The sequence below is a fragment of the Carcharodon carcharias genome, chromosome 2 (assembly GCF_017639515.1).
Source record: "Carcharodon carcharias isolate sCarCar2 chromosome 2, sCarCar2.pri, whole genome shotgun sequence".
Lineage (NCBI taxonomy): Eukaryota > Metazoa > Chordata > Chondrichthyes > Lamniformes > Lamnidae > Carcharodon > Carcharodon carcharias.
In genome coordinates, this window is record NC_054468.1 from 114,960,867 (window position 1) to 114,978,566 (window position 17,700).

General features: G+C 41.5%; 2 protein-coding genes across 2 annotated transcripts in view; one reads left to right on the top strand and one right to left on the bottom strand.

Annotated features, from left to right (window-relative positions):
• The first annotated feature begins 215 nt into the window (after nucleotides 1-215).
• On the top strand, nucleotides 216-5,637 carry lamp5 (lysosomal associated membrane protein family member 5). Its single transcript, XM_041180069.1, has 6 exons — nucleotides 216-506; nucleotides 1,425-1,597; nucleotides 1,839-1,970; nucleotides 3,587-3,689; nucleotides 4,445-4,633; nucleotides 4,916-5,637. Exons 1-6 carry the CDS (start codon nucleotides 419-421, stop codon nucleotides 5,092-5,094), a joined length of 864 nt encoding a protein of 287 aa, XP_041036003.1. The 5' UTR covers nucleotides 216-418; the 3' UTR covers nucleotides 5,095-5,637.
• Nucleotides 5,638-13,755: 8,118 nt separating this feature from the next.
• pak5 (p21 protein (Cdc42/Rac)-activated kinase 5) overlaps nucleotides 13,756-17,700 on the bottom strand; it is a 201,812-nt gene continuing 197,867 nt past the window's right edge. Inside the window, exon 10 of the mRNA XM_041173288.1 lies at nucleotides 13,756-14,922. Coding sequence (XP_041029222.1) covers nucleotides 14,767-14,922 — 156 coding nt within the window. The 3' untranslated portion in view covers nucleotides 13,756-14,766. The remainder of the gene's footprint in view (nucleotides 14,923-17,700) is intronic.

Genomic DNA, 17,700 nt, shown 5'->3' on the forward strand with positions numbered 1-17,700 from the left:
AGCACAGCTCCAGCACAGAGCATAGCTTCGCCACAGAGCCCTCAATACAGCTCTGCACGAGGCCTGGAGTGCAGCTCCGCCACAGAGCCCAGCTCCGCCACAGGGCACAGTGCAGCTCCGTCACAGAGCCCTGAACGCTCAATGCTTCCAGGAAAGCCTCTGCCACAGAGCTGGGGCGCTGCTCTCTGACAGTCACACTGCACCAAAGAATCCACTCTGGGATTCCTCAGCACTGCTCTGCGTATTTCAAAATCTATTCGACAGCCATCGCTACGCGGAAGCAGCACAAATCCCAATCCGGTCAGAGGGATAACGCCTGATTTGAGGTTCAGCACGGATCTCGGCGACTTCATTCCTGACCAGGTATCAGACTGAGCTGCTGGGTCCGGGAGAAGAGAACGCTTACTCAGCAGTGCAGATGTCCGATCTCCAGCACAGCATGGAATCAAGCAGGAGGCACCATCACTTCAGCCCGACAGCAGTCCACATACTAGCCTTCATTCTCAGTAAGTACATACTGTAAGACATGCTGCATAAGGGATCTATAGCTTTCAACCTTTTCCACAAAGATAATGCATAGAGGAGAATCCGTGGACTGAATACAGGCAAAGATCTTTTTTAAGGCTTATGTCATAGGCTTGGAATATTTTTCAGAACAAATGAAAATATATTGAAAAGGTATCAAAACCGACTAGTTAAGCATTATCTGCAATTTTACACATTAACCCCTCGAGTACTGAAAGATTTTTTTCAGGGTCCACAATGAGATATTCTCGTGGCGAATAGACTAAGAGACAAAAAGTATAGGACCTTTTAGAGGGATGCCGGATTCTGTTCTGTAAAATGAACTGATTGATCGTCACTAATGGATTAAGTACTGCAGCCCTCAAAGGAAGGATCCCAATGGCGTTTTTCGGGTACTTCTGAATTCGTATTGAGGTAAAAAGATACGGCACAATTTTTTTTTAAAAGCCCAAAGGAAAGAAATATGCAAATATTTGAAGTAAGTTAATCTGCGTCGGTTCGCTTGGCAGAGTCCACTCGACTAGACTGCCTGGGACACTGAGCTGCACCAGCCCATTCTACTCCTATCTGGTCAGGCTGTGTCATAATTGGGACTTTTTTTTTCTCTATCCTTGTGTTAATCTCCCCCTTCGCAAGATGCAAATTTTCCAATCATTTTTTTTCAAAGAGCCACTGGCTTCGCTGGATAAATCAATTCAGGCGGACGGAGAGGTGATATTTTGTTTCACCGATGCGGTGGAGGGTGGGCTAGTAAATCGGCCCCTTCTGTATTTTAAGAGTTCATTCTGATTTTCTCGTCATTATGGAAGGACTTGTGTCTAAATGTTGTGTAGAGAGACAAAAAATGTTCTTGGAGTTTTTTTTTGTCGAAATGTGAGACGTTTCTGTCACTTTCACAGATGTCTTGCTGGGAGTCGCTGCGGAACAGGAGACTGAGAATCTTTCGGGACTTTCAACCGATCCCTATAAGGATATTTTTGTGGTTCGGGAAAACGGAACAACGTGTCTGATGGCGGAGTTTGCAGCAAAATTTAGTGTCGCCTACGATGCACGGGCCAGTAACTATGTAGATGTAAGGGAGCATGCACACACACAGACATCCCATAACGTCCCAATTGAAATAAACACGTAACAAAACCAAAACCCCAATTGATTCCTTACATTGAGAAAGAAATTGTTTTAAATCTTAAGATATTTATGTCTCGAACTGATTTCATTGGCCATGACATTTCACCTTTTAATTACTTAATTCGCCACACATCATGTTACGATTTGACCCCACAATCGAAACGTTTGACCTTATGTGGCCTTAGCTCATTACAGAACAAGCGGATGTTTCAATTCCACGCGGAGCAGATGTTAAAGGAAAATGTGGGCACAACGAATCGGAATTGGAAATTTCCTGGCTGGATAACGCGTACAGCTTTAAACTCTTCTTCGTGAAGGTAAACTTGCGCTCTTGCCAGCAAAGTGAGATGTCTTAGACGCTTATTCTGCTAAGTCGTCTGCTTTTATAGACAGAAAGACCGCCTTACGGGGCAGAATTCGGCCCTTGAAAAAATGCTCAACTCGGAGCAAGAACAAGAGTCACAGCGTCTTCAGGTCTGTGACCTCTTATCGGAACCGGGAAAAAGTTAGAGGCGCATTAGGTTTCGAGCACAGGAGGGTGGATGGGACAAGGACAAAAGGAAGGTGTGTGCTTGGGTGGTGGCTGGAGAGATTGAATGACAGAAGAGTTAGTTCTCTCCCCCCCGCCCCCGGTCAAAGTGAATGGGGCGCGATAAGACACGAATAAACAAAAGATGCGCGGAGAGCAGGTGTGTAGCTGATTGGAAAGGAAACTTAAGAGTTAAACACAAAACATGCAGAAGAAAGGAAACATAAGGGTGATGGCAGAGTTTACAGACTGAAATTGCTGAACTCAAGTGTTGATAAAAGCAAAATACTGCGGATGCTGGAAATTTGAAACAAAAACAAAATGCTGAAAAAACTCAGCAGGTCTGGCAGCGTCTGCAGAGAAACAGAGCCTGAACCACCTTCAGTTCACCTTCGAAACGTTGACTCTGTTTCTCTCTCTCTCTGCAGACGCCGCCAGGCCTGCTGAGTTTTTCCAGCATTTTCTGTTTTTGAACTCAGTCTGAGTTGAGAATGAGAAGCCCAGTCGGAAGATGAGGCGCTGCCTGTAATGAGCAGGTGGAAATGTCTGTAATGCTCATTGATTGTATTGTGAAGCGCCTCATGACCCATGTGGAAAACTGGAATACAATTGCATTTTTTGTGATGGCCATTTTGAAATGTTTTGTAATGTTCTTCCAGGTATTTTATGAATAAAGTATATTTTTCCAGAGAAAAAGATGAGGTGCAGTTCTCAGTTCTGACGAAAGATCATGGAGCTGAAACGTTAACTCTGTTTCTCTCTCCGCGGATGCTGCCCGGCCTCATAGAGTTTTACAACACGGAAGGTCCATCGTATCCTCACCGGGCATCAAGCCCGCTGAATGTTTCCTGCATTATCTGTTTTTGTTTCAGATTTCCAGGATCCGCACTATTCTGCTTTTGCATCCGAACTTGACCAATCATTTTCCAGTCATAAACAGAAATAACCCAGTCCCGGTGCTAAATATAGCTGAACATCCACAGAGGGTCCAAGTTAAGCACAGGTGAAGCGCTTGGGACTTCAACCTGCCTACCTCAATGCAGCCATGTAAATTCAAGTTGTTGATGTTATTAATAGTCTTGATTAGAATTCTGTAAAATAGGCTGCATTTCAAAGAATTTAATGCACTTGTTCAAAAACAAAAATACCTGGACAAACTCATCAGGTCTGGCAGCATCTGCGGAGAGGGACACATAACGTTTCGAGTCCGCATGGCCCTTCAGGAGAACAGAAGCGTCATTCGGGCTCGAAACATTAACTGTGCTCCTCTCCGCAGATGCTGCCGGACCTGCTGAGTTTTTCCAGCTATTTTTGTTTTGGATTTCCAGCATCCGCAGTTTTTTTGCTTTTATCTTAATGCACTGGTTGTCGTCTACTGATGGGAAAACCATGAACTTCTTACAGGAGATCCGCAACATAACAAGACAGGACCATTACTGGAAAATCAACAAGGTTCAGTTGGTTTACGACTTATCCGATTCCACCCGCTTCAAGGATGCGGCCAACAGTGAGTCGGTTTTCTTAGATTCTTAAACCAAATGCAATTCTCGCCCAATTTTTTTTTCCAATGCGTTCCATAATACCACTTTGTCAAGGATTTGGCTGAACTTCATGCTTCGTGACTTATACGATCACAGTATACCGGATCCCCAAATAAACAGGAATGCCATCGCTTCAGCTCCAATACGGGTAGGTTTCATTTTGAATGCATGGGCCACTCTTTGTACTTATTTTTAAATAGCTGGCCGGCGCATCATCATCTACCTAATGAAGTTCACCACCGTTACTGAGCAGTTTTGTGGAAAGAGCCAGTTAAACTCACTAAAATATTTCTGGAATAAATATGAAAGGAATAGAAGGACAGTATGATTTTTTATACCGTAAAAAATAAAATAAACGGTGCGTATTTAGGGAAGTTCAAAATAGGAGCATTGCTGCGAGAATCTCAAATTATCGATTAAACTGGTGTACAATCCAACTGGGAATGAAACATTAGACCCAAGCCACACTGATAATGCATTAGTACATCGAATGTACACTTTTACACATCTTAAGATGGCTTCGCCATAAAATGTATCTTAGAATGTAACGAGTATCCACAAAATATTGCCCGCACAAACATTTAACCTGCCATTAGTCTTGTACTCGGCGTGTTCTTGTGGATATGATAGCGTTCAGTCGATTCTCTCTCCCGTGTAAGAGCCCTGCCGCTGATATTGCTTCGAAATTCCACATGTCTGAAAAGGGGGTTTCTTTCTGCAGGCGGGAAGCACACAGCCACATCTCATCGGATTTCTCTCTTCGTGACCCCGGTTGGCAAATCGTACAAGTGCGAGGCTCAGGAAACCATCTCCCTCATCTCCAGTGACCACCAGAAAGTGGTCGCCATTCTTTTATCCCAGATCCACATTCAGCCGTTCGGCATCAAGCGCGACTTCACGTTCAGCGAAGGTAAAAGGTCCCCCCGCCCTGATCTACTTTCCGCTTTGGAGGGCGCGCGTGTTAATTTTCTCATTTTGACTTGTACGTTAGAATTTTTTTTTAATTTGGATAGCTTTGTGATCAAGCATAGAGTGCATTAATTTTTTTTAGAATTAACCGAAAAAAAATACCTGACTCAAGCCTCACGTTTAGGTATAACGTTTTTAAAAAAGTATTTTTTTAAAAGGCGAACGCAGATGTTTGCATTTCCAGAGTTCATGCGTTTCTTGGTGTCTTGTATTTTGTTCTCAGCTTCGAAATGTGTGGTAGACCAGCAGGAGCAGTTAGAGGAGACTCTGCCCCTTATTCTGGGACTGACCCTGGGACTCCTCATTGTCGTGATCTTGTCAGTCTATCACATCCACCATAAACTCACGGCCACCAGCCAAGTGCAGATCCCCAGGGACAGATCCGAGTACAAACACATGTAGAGAGCTCAGACGCAGCTGGACGGCAACCTCCCAGCGAAGAAAGCACAGCAAAACTGCTGCACCGTTCTGCTAACTGTCACAAGGCATAACCACAGATAGCATTTTACCTGACAAACCTCTGTAAGGATACAGAGCGTGTAAATATGAACGCCCCGATGTATTGCTGTATATAGTTACGCGTGCTTCGTTTATTTTAGCTAGTAATGGTATCGTGACTGCTGCAAACGCAGGATCCTCACCAATACCATCACAATGAATAAAACTATCCTTTAAAATTATTGCAAGATTACGAATTCGATGTTAGTGTTAACCATAACTTATATAGTGTATTGGAAACTTACATAGCTGCAATTATTTCGAACTATTAATCAGAAGGTTCAATTTAATTTCGTTCCTTCAAACGCTATTTGCCGAAATACTTATCAGTCGAATTTGTACGTTATTCTCATCGCTGTTCCCGGTTCAGTCTTAATAGCAAAATGCAAAATTGTTCAGCTCATCTTCCTGAATGCAAGTATGCTCATGAAATAAATCGAAATCATTTTTTTAAAAATATATCTCATGGTGCCTTGGGGGTTTAATCTATGGGCTAATTGTGGATTTTTTCTGCAGTATGGAAATCAGCTTGCTTTACGTTTTTGTCTTAAGTTCTGCTGACCATGCCTTTGAAAAATTAGCACAATGTTGTGTTCAGGCAAAACGCCGCCTCACGGAGGTAGTTGCAATTTTGAACATGCATTATCATCTTCTGTGTGGAAATGATTGCGAATTTCCTTAGTTTTTGAAGCTTTGCGCAAAAAGACGCTGAAAGTTTCAGCGTCTTTTTAACAGGGATCCATGTGGTGCTCATGTGATCAAAACATGTCAGAAATTCCTGCTCAGGGCGTCGGCGAGATCCAATCAGTGTTGAAAACCACGTTATATTGCGAAAAGGTAAGTTTTTACACTTTCTGCTTTTGGGGTGGGGGGGGGGGTGTTTGGGGGGAGAGTATGGGGATATCCTGTACAAATGTATCTCAAGTTGATCCATAGGTTAGATCTATGTCTGTGGGACATATGCAGATAATTTCTCAAACGTGCCTTGGGCTCCATCTGGCCAGAGGCTTATGTTGCCTTGCTCCTCCTTGGTTTCCTTTTTATCCACACGTAGTTTGTTATTTGGATGCTCGGCCCAGCTAATAAGCTGCTCTGAAATAAAAACAGAAAATGCTGGAAAAGCTCAGCAGATCTGACAGCGTTTGTGGAGGGAGAAACGGAGTTAAGGTTTCCAGTTCAGTATGACTTATTCGGAATTCCACAGCATTTTTTTTTATTTAGTTGGCTGCTCTACTTGTTTATTTGTTTCACAGAGAATTTTTTTCCCCATATCAGAACCAAAGAGGAACTTAGTCCTGGCTTATTTTCGTTCATTCACGGGATGTGGCTGCCCCTGGCTAGGCCAGCATTTATTGACCATCCCTAATTGCCCTTGAGAAGGTGGTGGTGAGCCGCCTTCTTGAACCACTGCAGTCCATGTGGTGTAGGTACACCCAGTGCTGTTAGGGAGGGACTTACAGGATTTTGACCCTGTCCTGGTGACTGCATCTTACCGATTTGGGGTCATTTGGGAATGTTCTGGGCTTCTCGTTATGAATGTAAGGCAACCATTACCTATGTTTGAAACAAAAGACTAGAAAATGTTTCCCTCCCCCTCTGCCATAATAAAACTGGTGGTTGCTCTTGAGAAAGAGCTTTTGTTCATTGTGATGTTAGAGGGGCTGGGAGCTGTTGCTGGGAACTAGCAATCACAATGCATGTGCAATAGTCTTTTTTCAAAAAGACAAATATTTTAAAACAGCCATAAAAGCGTTCAAGTGGTATAATTTTCCCAAAGTCCCTTATTGTAGGTACAGTGTCCAATTTCCGTGCTAAATTACTCTACCCACACTCGGATTTAGTTACCAGTCAGTCCTTTTCATCTTTGCTGAAGCACATTAAGGCGGTTTGCTGCTTTTAAAAAAGTTTACCAAATTCAAGGGGATTTAAAACTGAAAATTACTGTTTAATTTGCTGCCAGTTTTGTGTTGTTACCCCCCTCCCCGAGCTCGACCAGTTCATCTCAGTTCTGTCGTGTCCTGTGTGTCGGGCCGTTGGGGTCCTTCCCCACTAATATTTCTGCTTACATTATTGTTGGGAGGCCATTTCATGATGTCTGTGAGATATGACTGATTACCAGCTCCCAGTCATGAAGCTAATGTCTCCTAGAATACTGCTTTTAATTAGTTTTAAATTCAAGAGGAATATTTAAACAGATGGTGCAATGTGATTGATATGAAATATGGCAGATTTTTAGATGAAGAAAAAAATGAATATTAAGAATAGATATTGAGGATAACTGAATCACAGGTTTAAATGTATCCGTTTGTTCTATTGATTTGCAATATAATAAACTATCCTATTAGTAAGATAGCCAATAAAAATGGTTGTAAAAACTTTTTGGTTTTGGTCTGAGCAAACTGCATCAGGTTAGTTCTTACAGATATGGGACCCACTCTGCAAATGAATTCAAATGGATACAGTCTTTTGCTACTATATATTCAAAATTGTAATTTAAAGTTGACGTAAGTTCATTTTCTTCCAGGCACTTAAAGTTTCTGTGAAGAGTTAGCATAGCAGGAATATAACCAGGACAAGGTTATGATTAAGACCTCTAACTTTTTGAAAGTATATTAGTTACAGCCTCCAGAATGAAACAATGTGAAATATATTTATCATCTCATTCTAAACCAAAATCAATCTTCTTCTAACAATTCTGTGACATTTGTACTAGTAACTGAGGTCTTTTAGTAGATACACAACTGTAATGTGTTATTACAAGTGTTATTCATTAGAGTTTAGAAGAGTGAGGGGTGATCTTATTGAAATGTACAAGATTCTGAGGGAGCTTGACAGGGTAGATGTTGAGAAGATGTTTCCAGTAGTGGGGGGATCTCAAACTAGAGGACATGGTTACAGAATAAGGGGACACTCATTCAAAACTGAGATACAAAGGAATTTCTTCTCTCAGAGGGTAGTTAATGCTTGGAATTCTCTACCCCAGAGAGATGTGGAGACTAGATCACTGAAAGTATTTAAAGAGGAGGTAAATAGATTTTTGAAATATCGGGGAGCTGAGGGCTATGAGGAACTGGCACGAATGAGGAGTTGAGGCTTGGGGCAGATCAGCCATGATCTTATTGAATGGCAGGGCAGGCTTGAGGGGCCGAATGGTCTACTATTTTTTATGTTGTTATGTCTATTTTTTATAATGGGGACAATTATTTTTATGTAGATAAAGCACATTATTTACACCACCAATCATGTTTTATTATGGAGGAGAATGATTGTATTGTGTGAATGCACATTCTTAAAACAAATGTTTGCTGCTAAGCCACGGTACTTTTTTTTATTCAAAGAAATTTTTCACTTTTGATAAAGGTCTTAGTTTCCATTTCACTGAGATCAGTAGCCAGTAGTAAATAATGTGACCATTAATTTAGCAGCTTGTGTACCCTGTATGTTCATAGCTGATCACAGAATGGGACAAAAGTAAATTGCCTCTGTACTAATCAGTTCTGTCATTTTGAGGTACTTCAAGATCTTCTTCATTATGTCTGCCTTGGAGTAGAATACTCATTTGACTTGTTCTGTAGCTGAGAAAAGCTGTATCCATTCTTCATTGACATTTTTGAAGGGGGTAGGAATCCTTAGGTTAGTACCAAACAAGGACAAATAGTCAATTACTGTTTTTTATTGGCATGATACCTGGACTTATAATGACCTTTTACTGATGGATATTACTGGAGGGGGAGATGGTGTTTGTGGTTATACTAAAAGAGTGGTGATTTCAAGCCATTCCCTCACTTTATTAACAACTCATCTGTAAATATTACCAATAGATATTTCCATGATCCTGCATTTGGCATCTTTAAGCTAAGATAGTGACTCAAATGCCTGATCTTCTTTCCATGTATTCTGCACTCAATGGACATAATTATTTGCTCCCAGGTCCCTGATCAGACATTGGAGGAACAGATCAGAGTATAACTTCTACAGGGCTTAAATGGAGAATTGAGTTTTGGAGCACATTTTGTTTATCTGGCAGCATCAATAAGCATCAGATGCCACCAATATTGTATTAGGCCACCTGAGAAGCAAAATTGGAGGTTAAATTTTTTTTAGATAGGCTGGTTTATCCTCCTATCCACAGCACTTTGCAAGATGAAGCCAATATTACTGTTGTATCTTTTCAATATTCCTTCCTACATTCATTTCCCACGTACATCAGTTTTATTTACTCACCAGTACACTTTAGAAATACGCATTGTGTGTCACGCCAGTTCCAATATTTGATTGAAATGTAGCCTCATGAAGCTTACTTGTAAAATCATTTTAGAATCATTTATTGTCTCTCATTTCCGGAGATCCCAAATCATTTGCATAAGGATCCTTACCTGCTGGATCTAGTTGAGTGTATTCACCACTCTGATAGCAAGCAGCCTGTCAAGTCAGCCATTCATGAGACTATCCTGAATCATGCACCATCTCTGAAGACATACCATTCAGGCAGAGCTTCATGCCTTTTTTTCTTTCTTTATTCTTTCATGGGATGTGGGCATCACTGGCAAGGCCAGCTTTTTATGCCCATCCCTAATTACCCTTGAACTGAGTGGCTTGCTAGGCCATTTCAGGGGGCAGTTAAGAGTCAACCACATTGCTGTGGGGCTGGAGTCACACCGGCTATGGATGGCAGCTTTCCTTCCCTAAAGGACACGAGCGAATCAGATGGGTTTTTACAACAATCCGTGATAGTTGCCATTACTGAGACTAGCTTTATATTCCAGATTTATTTAGTTAAGTTTAAGTTCCACCAACTGCCATGGTGAGATCCGAATCATGTACTTAGAGCATTAACCTGGGCTTCTGCATTACCAACAGAAATTGAGATACCTATGCTGGGTCAGTCAGCAATTGGAATGCCAATCCTTCAAACTAGAAGCCAATACAGCAGTTATGGAATTACTAGCATCTACAGGAACCAAAGGACATTGTAATAATCTCCAGTGTCATTGCCTGTTTAGTCTTGAGAACCGCTTTGATTGGTCTCATTCTGAGCACAATGAAGGGGCTGGGCAATAAGGCAAAATAGTATTGGCAGGGGCAGTGGTGGGGCGGGGGGGGCGGGGATGTGGGGGTGGGGGGGGATGTGGGGGTGGGTGGAGGAGGGGGAAATGTGGGGATTGGAGCAAAACATTGCATCGTAGCAAAATTATGGTCTTACCTGTTTGATAATTTGCCAACATGCCAAAATATAATGGCAAGTGTTGAGAAACTTTACCTAATCAGGATGTTCAATGTAGGACAAAGATATATCAAATGGAAACATGGGAAATGTCTTTAAAGCATCAGAAGTTTTTCATGATTGACAGCAAGTTTAGTTGCCCACAAAAGAATGATGACTTTCTCCTACAATGGTGACTACGCTTCAAAAGTATTTAATTGGCTCTGAAGTGCTTTTTGTTAGTCTCAGTTTACCTGTCCAATGCTATATTAGACTGCAGAACAAGTTAGTTTGTTAATTACAGTCTTATCTTAAAATTTGCTCTTGAATATAGAATATCATTGTAACTAATGGACTGATTAAGAAATGTTTTCCATAAATGTGACATTCTGGACAAAGTGGGAAAAAAAACAAAAATTGATTCAGGTAGAATAAAATGTGATATAATGAGTATTGCCCATGTTATATCTTTGCTGCCATTAAACTGATTCAACAACTGTGCTTTTAATTCCAACAACAAATTGTTTTTATATAGAACCTTCAATGTCATATACATTCAAATGCACATTACAGGAGCAAGTTTTGACACAGCCACATAAAGCTATATTATGACAGATTGGTCAAAGAGGGAGGTTTGAAGGAGTATCAAAGGAGGAAAGTGGTAGAGGTAGCAACAGAAAGTGGTGGAAAAACTCACGAGGTCTGGCAGCATCTGTGGAGCGAGAAACAGAGTTAATGTTCGGAGTCCAACGTGACTTCTTCAGAACTGGAGAGAGGTAAGTGGTTTCATGCTGTTGCTAAAAGAGTGAGGGGCAGATGGAGCAAAAGAGGTCAGGGATAGGGTAAAGGGCAGGGGAGATTAAATGGCAAATATGCCACGGAACAAAAGGCAAAGGGAGTGGTAATGATATTGAAAAAGTTGGGGTTGCTATCATTACCATTCCCTTTGCTATTTTTTCCATGACACCTTCATCATTTGATCTCTCCCGCCTTCAACCTACCCCTGATCTCTTTTGCTCTACCTGACCCTCCCCACTTCCTGAACATAAAACCCATCACATTCCTACCTCTGTTCAGTTCCAGAGAAGATTTATATTGGACTCGAAACGTTAACTCTGTTTCCCTCCCCACAGATGCTGCCGGACCTGCTGAGTTTTTCTGACATTTTCTGTTTTTATTTCTGATCTCCAGCATTTTGTAATGAGAAAGGTGGAGAGGTTTAGGGAGGGAATTCCAGAGCTTTAAGCCTGGGCAGCTGAAGGCATGGCCTCCAATGATGGAGCAATTAAATCTGGGGATCTGAAACCAGAATCAGAGGAGCGCAGATATTGTGGAGAGCTGCAGGACTGATGGAGATTAAAGAGGTGGCAATGAGTGAGGACATGGAGAGATTTGAAAACAAGGATACAAATTTTAAACTTGGTGTTGCTTAACCAGAAACTAGGTCAGCATGCGCAGGGATGATCTATGAATGGGACTTGGTGCGAGTTTGATTTCATACATCCTCATAACATTCATTCCTTATTGTTTTACACCATCAGGAAAGTAAACAAAGATGACCACAACATTCTTACAGCACAATAGTTAGCATTTAATCTTTTTTTAATTCGTTCATGGGAGTGGGGCGTTGCTGGCTAGGCTAGCATTTATTGACCGTTACTAATTGCCCCTGTGAACTGACTGGCGTGCTAGGCCATTTCAGAGGGCATTTAAGAATCAACCACATTGCTGTGGGTCTGGAGTCACATGGAGGTCAGACTGGGTAAGGACGGCAGATTAGTGAACCAGACAGGTTTCTACATCAATGGTTTCATGGTCATCCTTAGATCTTTAATTCCAGATTTATAATTGATTCATATTTCACCATCTGCTGTGGTGGGATTTGTCCCCAGAGCACTAGAAACATAGAAAATAGGAGTAGGCCATTCAGCCCTTCGAGCCTGCTCCAGCATTCATTATGATCATGACTGATCATCCAACTCAATAGCCTGCTCCTGCTTTCTCCCCATATCCTTTGATCCCTTTCACCCCAAGAGCTATATCTAACTCCTTCTTGAAACATACAATGTTTTGGCCTCAACTACTTTCTGTGGTAGCGAATTCCACAGGCTCCCAACTCTCTGGTTGAAGAAATTTCTCCTCATCTCAGTCCTAAATGGTCTACCCTGTATCCTCAGACTGTGACCCGATTCTGGACTCCCCCACCATCGGGAACATGCTTCCTGCATCTACCCTGACTAGTCCTGTTAGAATTTTATAGGTTTCTATGAGAACCCCCTCATTCTTAAGAACTCCAGCGAATATAATCCTAACTGACTCAATCTCCCCTCATATGTCAGTCCCGCCATCCCAGGAATCAGTCTGATAAACCTTCGCTGCACTCCCTCTATAGCATGACCGTCCTCAGAAAAGGTGATCAAAGCTGCACACAATATTCTAGATGTGGTCTTACCAAGGCTCTGTACAATTGCAGCAAGACATCCCTGTTCCTGTAGTCAAATCCTCTCGCTATGAAGGCCAACATACCATTTGCCTTCTTTACCACCTGCTGCACCTGCATGCTTAGCTTCAGTGACTGGTGTACTAGGACACCCAGGTATCGTTGCACATTCCCTGCTCTCAATTTATAGCCATTCAGATAATCTGCCTTCCTGTTTTTGCTACCAAAGTGGATAACCTCACATTTATCCACATTATACTGCATCTGCCATGCATTTGCCAACTCACTCAGCTTGTCCAAATCACACTGAAGCATCTCTGCATCCCCGTCACAGCTCACCCTCCCACCCAGCTTTGTGTCATCTGCAAATTTAGAGATATTACATTTAGCTCCCTCATCTAAATCTTTAATATATATTGTGAATAGCTGGGGTCCCAGCACCGATCCCTGCGGTACCCCACTAGTCACTGCCTACCATTCGTTTATTCCTACTCTTTGTTTCCTGTCTGCCAACCAGTTTTCTATACATCTCAATACACTACCCCCAATCCCATGCACTTTAATTTTACACGCTAATCTCTTACGTGGGACTTTGTCGAAAGCCTTCTGAAAGTCCAAATAAACCGTATCCACTGGCTCCCCCTCATCAACTCTACTAGTTACATCCTCGAAAAATTCCAGTAGATTTGCCAAGCATGATTTCCTTTTCGTAAATCCATGCTGACTCTGTCCGATTCTGCCACTGTTTTCCAAGTTTTCACTGTTTTACTCTGGGTCTCTGGATTAATAGTCCAGTGACAATACCCTACACCACCATCTCCCCTTGATGAGTTGTATATGTTGTAAATGTAGAATTAGGTATTTTACTATATGTGTTTTGTGAATGTTGAGACAAAATAAAGGTGTTAATTTTTAATAAATAACCAGCATCATTTATTTCTTCTGTAGAGGTGCACAAATTTCACTCTATGCAGCACTATACCTTACTAAGTTTCCGTCAAACTTTGCATGACTGTTAAAACATGCAACCACATTTAACAAACATCACATTTAATTTCATGTTATAAACATTCACTGAGTAGACAGCAGCAAAAATATTTTTTAAAAACCATAAAGTAACACGTGGTCAAGCAAAATTGTGTTAATGTATCAAAATAAACAAATTCTTTAGTGTTCAATGCAGTGCCTCAAGTCAGAACCAAATTGTTTCAGTAAATAAATTTGGAACAAGTTTTTTAATGTATGCAACTCAAAAGTATTTCATCCTACAAAGTGACAAACCCCCACCCATGTAAAGGTCTTGTTAATGTCCCTGAAAATATTCTCTTAATATTGATTGCTATCACAACAGTTACTTCACCACAAAATACTGTTAGTTTATCGGGGAAAAAAAATGTAGATAAGATACAAATCCAATCCAAAATACATTGCACGTCTAGTGTGGAAAAAGTGCTTACCAAAGAAAAAAAAGTCACTATTTTATAGAAATACAAATTCCACACATTTCACTGAGCAAGACTCTGCAAGAGAGTCCTGAATGTGCTGCAATCTATTACAATGTCTGAGCCTTTGAACCTGATATGAATTCCATCCCCTGCACAAGTTGAAAGACAGACAAACTGACCTCCCAAGGAAACTAAGCTCTAGAAGGTACTGCTTGAAGTCACCAGCTAAGTCATGAGAAATATACCTCACGACTGCCTGATTGATTATACTGCGGCACTATGCACCTGAATTGGTACACCAGCAGCTTAGGGAACTGGAGTACAACACGTTATTTTGCTTTGTATATCTTTGACCAACAGTTTCAAGATCGATCATAATCTGTTTTCACTGTAATATCCTTCAGTCTTCTTCATTCACATTTTCTGGTGCTACCATTTATTGTTTGTTTGATTCTCATTTCAATGATGTGCTAAGAGGTTCTCTCCATTCAGCGATATCTGTATTGTCTCATAAGAGGTACAATACAGGATGGGGGTCCGGCTAGCTTGAGGAATGGATGCTTTAACAATTCTTGTGCAGATGCCCTTTGTAAAGGATCCCTCACTAACATCAAGTCCAAGAAGCCTCGCAGCACAGATGAAGCCTAAAGCACACGAGAAAAGAAAATATGAAATAATGGGTTTAAAAATGTAGAATATTCCAGATTACTTTGCAACTGTCTCTGAGAAACATTTAACGTGCTCACAAATTAACAATATGTTTAATTTTTTTCTTACATTTACCTTTATTCATAAATTCCATAATTATTTTGGTTCATTGAACAACCACTTATACACATGTGTATAATGTCCATTTATAAATTATGTTTTCTGGCTAAGGTACAGATATATTATTTATATGTGGGTGGTGCACACATTGTGTGTCAGTGAATCAATTTATTTAGTGGTTCGATTTTGAAACTTCATTTGCAGGGTTCCAAGTGATAGATATTTCAAAGTGTATAAGTCATAATAAAATGCACATTCTTTATTGTTGAATATTAAAGTTATTAAAATACTAGAGGCATTATTCATGACAATACTCATGACCAGATTGCCAGGTTTATTGATTTATAAGGGCATTGAGTATTGCTGAGAAAAGAGACATGCCAGCGTAGCTTTTTGTCTTGTACTCATCAGGACACCTACACAAGATAAACCAACAGTAAAGGGAGCACCAAATTGGATTACATGAGAAGAGAGTGCTGATTGGTTGGCAAGTGGACTTTGATTGGTAGAGACATTGCCATGGAGAATGCAGCACAGGACAATTAACAGTTAACTGCCAAGCTTTTGTTTCAAATTCAACCCAAGCAGATCAACTCTGATTGGTCGAGGCATTGCCATGGGGAATGAGCCAGGGATTGGCTGCTCCCCAGCTTTTGTCTAGTTGGAAAAGGCGTAATACGTGGTCAGGCTTCTTCTGTCTGCAAAGGACAGGGTATTTCTTAATTTAACAAGGTGCTGACTGGTATTAGCAGTTGCTTGGGCCATTAACCACCAGGCTGGCCTCCTTTAATAGTTTGACATGATAACTGATTATGACCTGTACATTTGAGTATTAGCCGGTTTAAAAAAAGCATAGCACCCAAAACACCTGTAAAGTTCTAATCGTAAATGAAAGGTTTTTTTCAATGGCAGGTGTGACATTTCATGAAATGCAGAACACTTCATCATAGTTTGGGCAAGTGATTTGTTCCAGCATATTATTGCATTGTATCAATTTTAAGCAAGCTGGGAGAGGCAGGGAATTGGCATTTCAAAACATGTTACTGATTAATATTAAGAGTGTTGGTGAGGGGAAACATCAGCTGGAACAAGGAGAAAAATATCTGCTGCAACTGCTTCAAATTTTTAGACATTTCTCCACAACTGTCCCAAGACTCGCAGGTATTTCTGGCCCACCAAATACCGTAGTTGGCGCTAATGAGGGAAAACTACCCGAGTGTCATAGAGGTCTACAGCACAGAAAAAGGCCCTTCGGCCCATCGACTCTGTGCCGGTCAAACAAGTACCTAACTATTCTAATCCTATTTTCCAGCACTAGGCCCATAGCCTTGTACGCCATGGCATCGCAAGTGCACTTCCAAATAATTCTTAAATGTTGTGAGGGTTTCAGCCTCTACCACCCTTTCAGGCAGAGTTCCAGATACCCACCACCCTCTGGGTGCACAAATTCTTCCCCACATCCTCTCTAAACCTCCTGCGTCTTACCTTAAATCTATGTCCCGTAGTTATTGATCCCTCCACCAAGGGGAAAAGTCCCTTCCTATCTATGGCCCTCAATTTTATACACCTCAATCATGTCCCCCCTCAATCTCCTCCGCTCCAGGTAAAATAACCCCAGTCTATTCAATCTCTCCTCATAACTAAAACTCTCCAGCCCAGGCAACATCTTAGTAAATCTCCTCTGCACTCTCTCTAGAGCAATCACATCCTTCCTATGATGTGGATTCCAGAACTGCATGTAATACTCCAGCTGTGGCCTAACCAGTGTTTTATACGTTTAGGCATAACCTCCCTGCTCTTGTATTCTATGCTTCGGCTAATAAAGGCAAATATCCCAGATGTCTTCTTAACCACCTTATCTACTTTGGGGATTAAATTCTGTGACTTCATCTCTCTCTGGACCCCTCTCCCTTTTGTCTTACAAATCTCTCCCTCACAATCTGCCTTAATTTTTCTCAGGGGGTGATTGAAGCCCATCAGTTAAACGAGTGGGCAATTATAATGGGACTAAGGCGACGAGGTCTGGCTCTGTTCTGATTTTGATCTGATCTTCCCAGCATGCAGAAAGGACAGCTACCAGAAAGCAGAGGAGTTGTTTTATAAATATGTAGGTTGAGGGTCTGATGTTGCCATCAGAGGCTGACTGCTATTTTAACTGGGCTTTCCTGCCAAGACAGCAGTGGGAAGAGCAGTCACAGGTTCAAAATGCAAGAGCTGAAACACACCGTTATGCCCCATTATGAAAGATTAGGCCTTCTCTGCCACAGGCGCCCCCCCCCAACTGACCATGAGCCCCTCCCAAATCCTCTCTTGATGACTTATCCGAGTGCTGCTTCCCAAGGGGTGCCAGTGGGAGATTGACAGGGCTTATGTACATTCATGACTAGGAGATAAAATCCCCCCGGTTCTTGGGCGATCAAAGTTGGGAGAGTTTTCCTCTTTCCTTGGATCCCACATGTACAGCTGCTGCTCCAAGTTAAAATGGAGACTTCTTACTCCATCACACTCCCTAGCCATTTGTCTATATCTCTTTCCATTTATGTGTGTATGTGTCTCTCCCTCTTCCCCCCTTTTGTTCCTCTCTCGATACCTCTCTATCACTTTCTACTTTTGTGTTTCTGTCTCTGGGTCTGTGTGCCATTCTCTCATTCTGT

Excerpts from the sequence above, each read along its gene's own strand:
- lamp5 (XM_041180069.1), top strand. The coding sequence starts at position 419 with ATGTCCGATCTCCAGCACAGCATGGAATCAAGCAGGAGGCACCATCAC. Across the intron at positions 1,598-1,838 it reads GGGCCAGTAACTATGTAGAT|CTCATTACAGAACAAGCGGA; the intron begins GTAAGGGAGCAT and ends ATGTGGCCTTAG. Across the intron at positions 3,690-4,444 it reads CTTCAAGGATGCGGCCAACA|GCGGGAAGCACACAGCCACA; the intron begins GTGAGTCGGTTT and ends TTCTTTCTGCAG.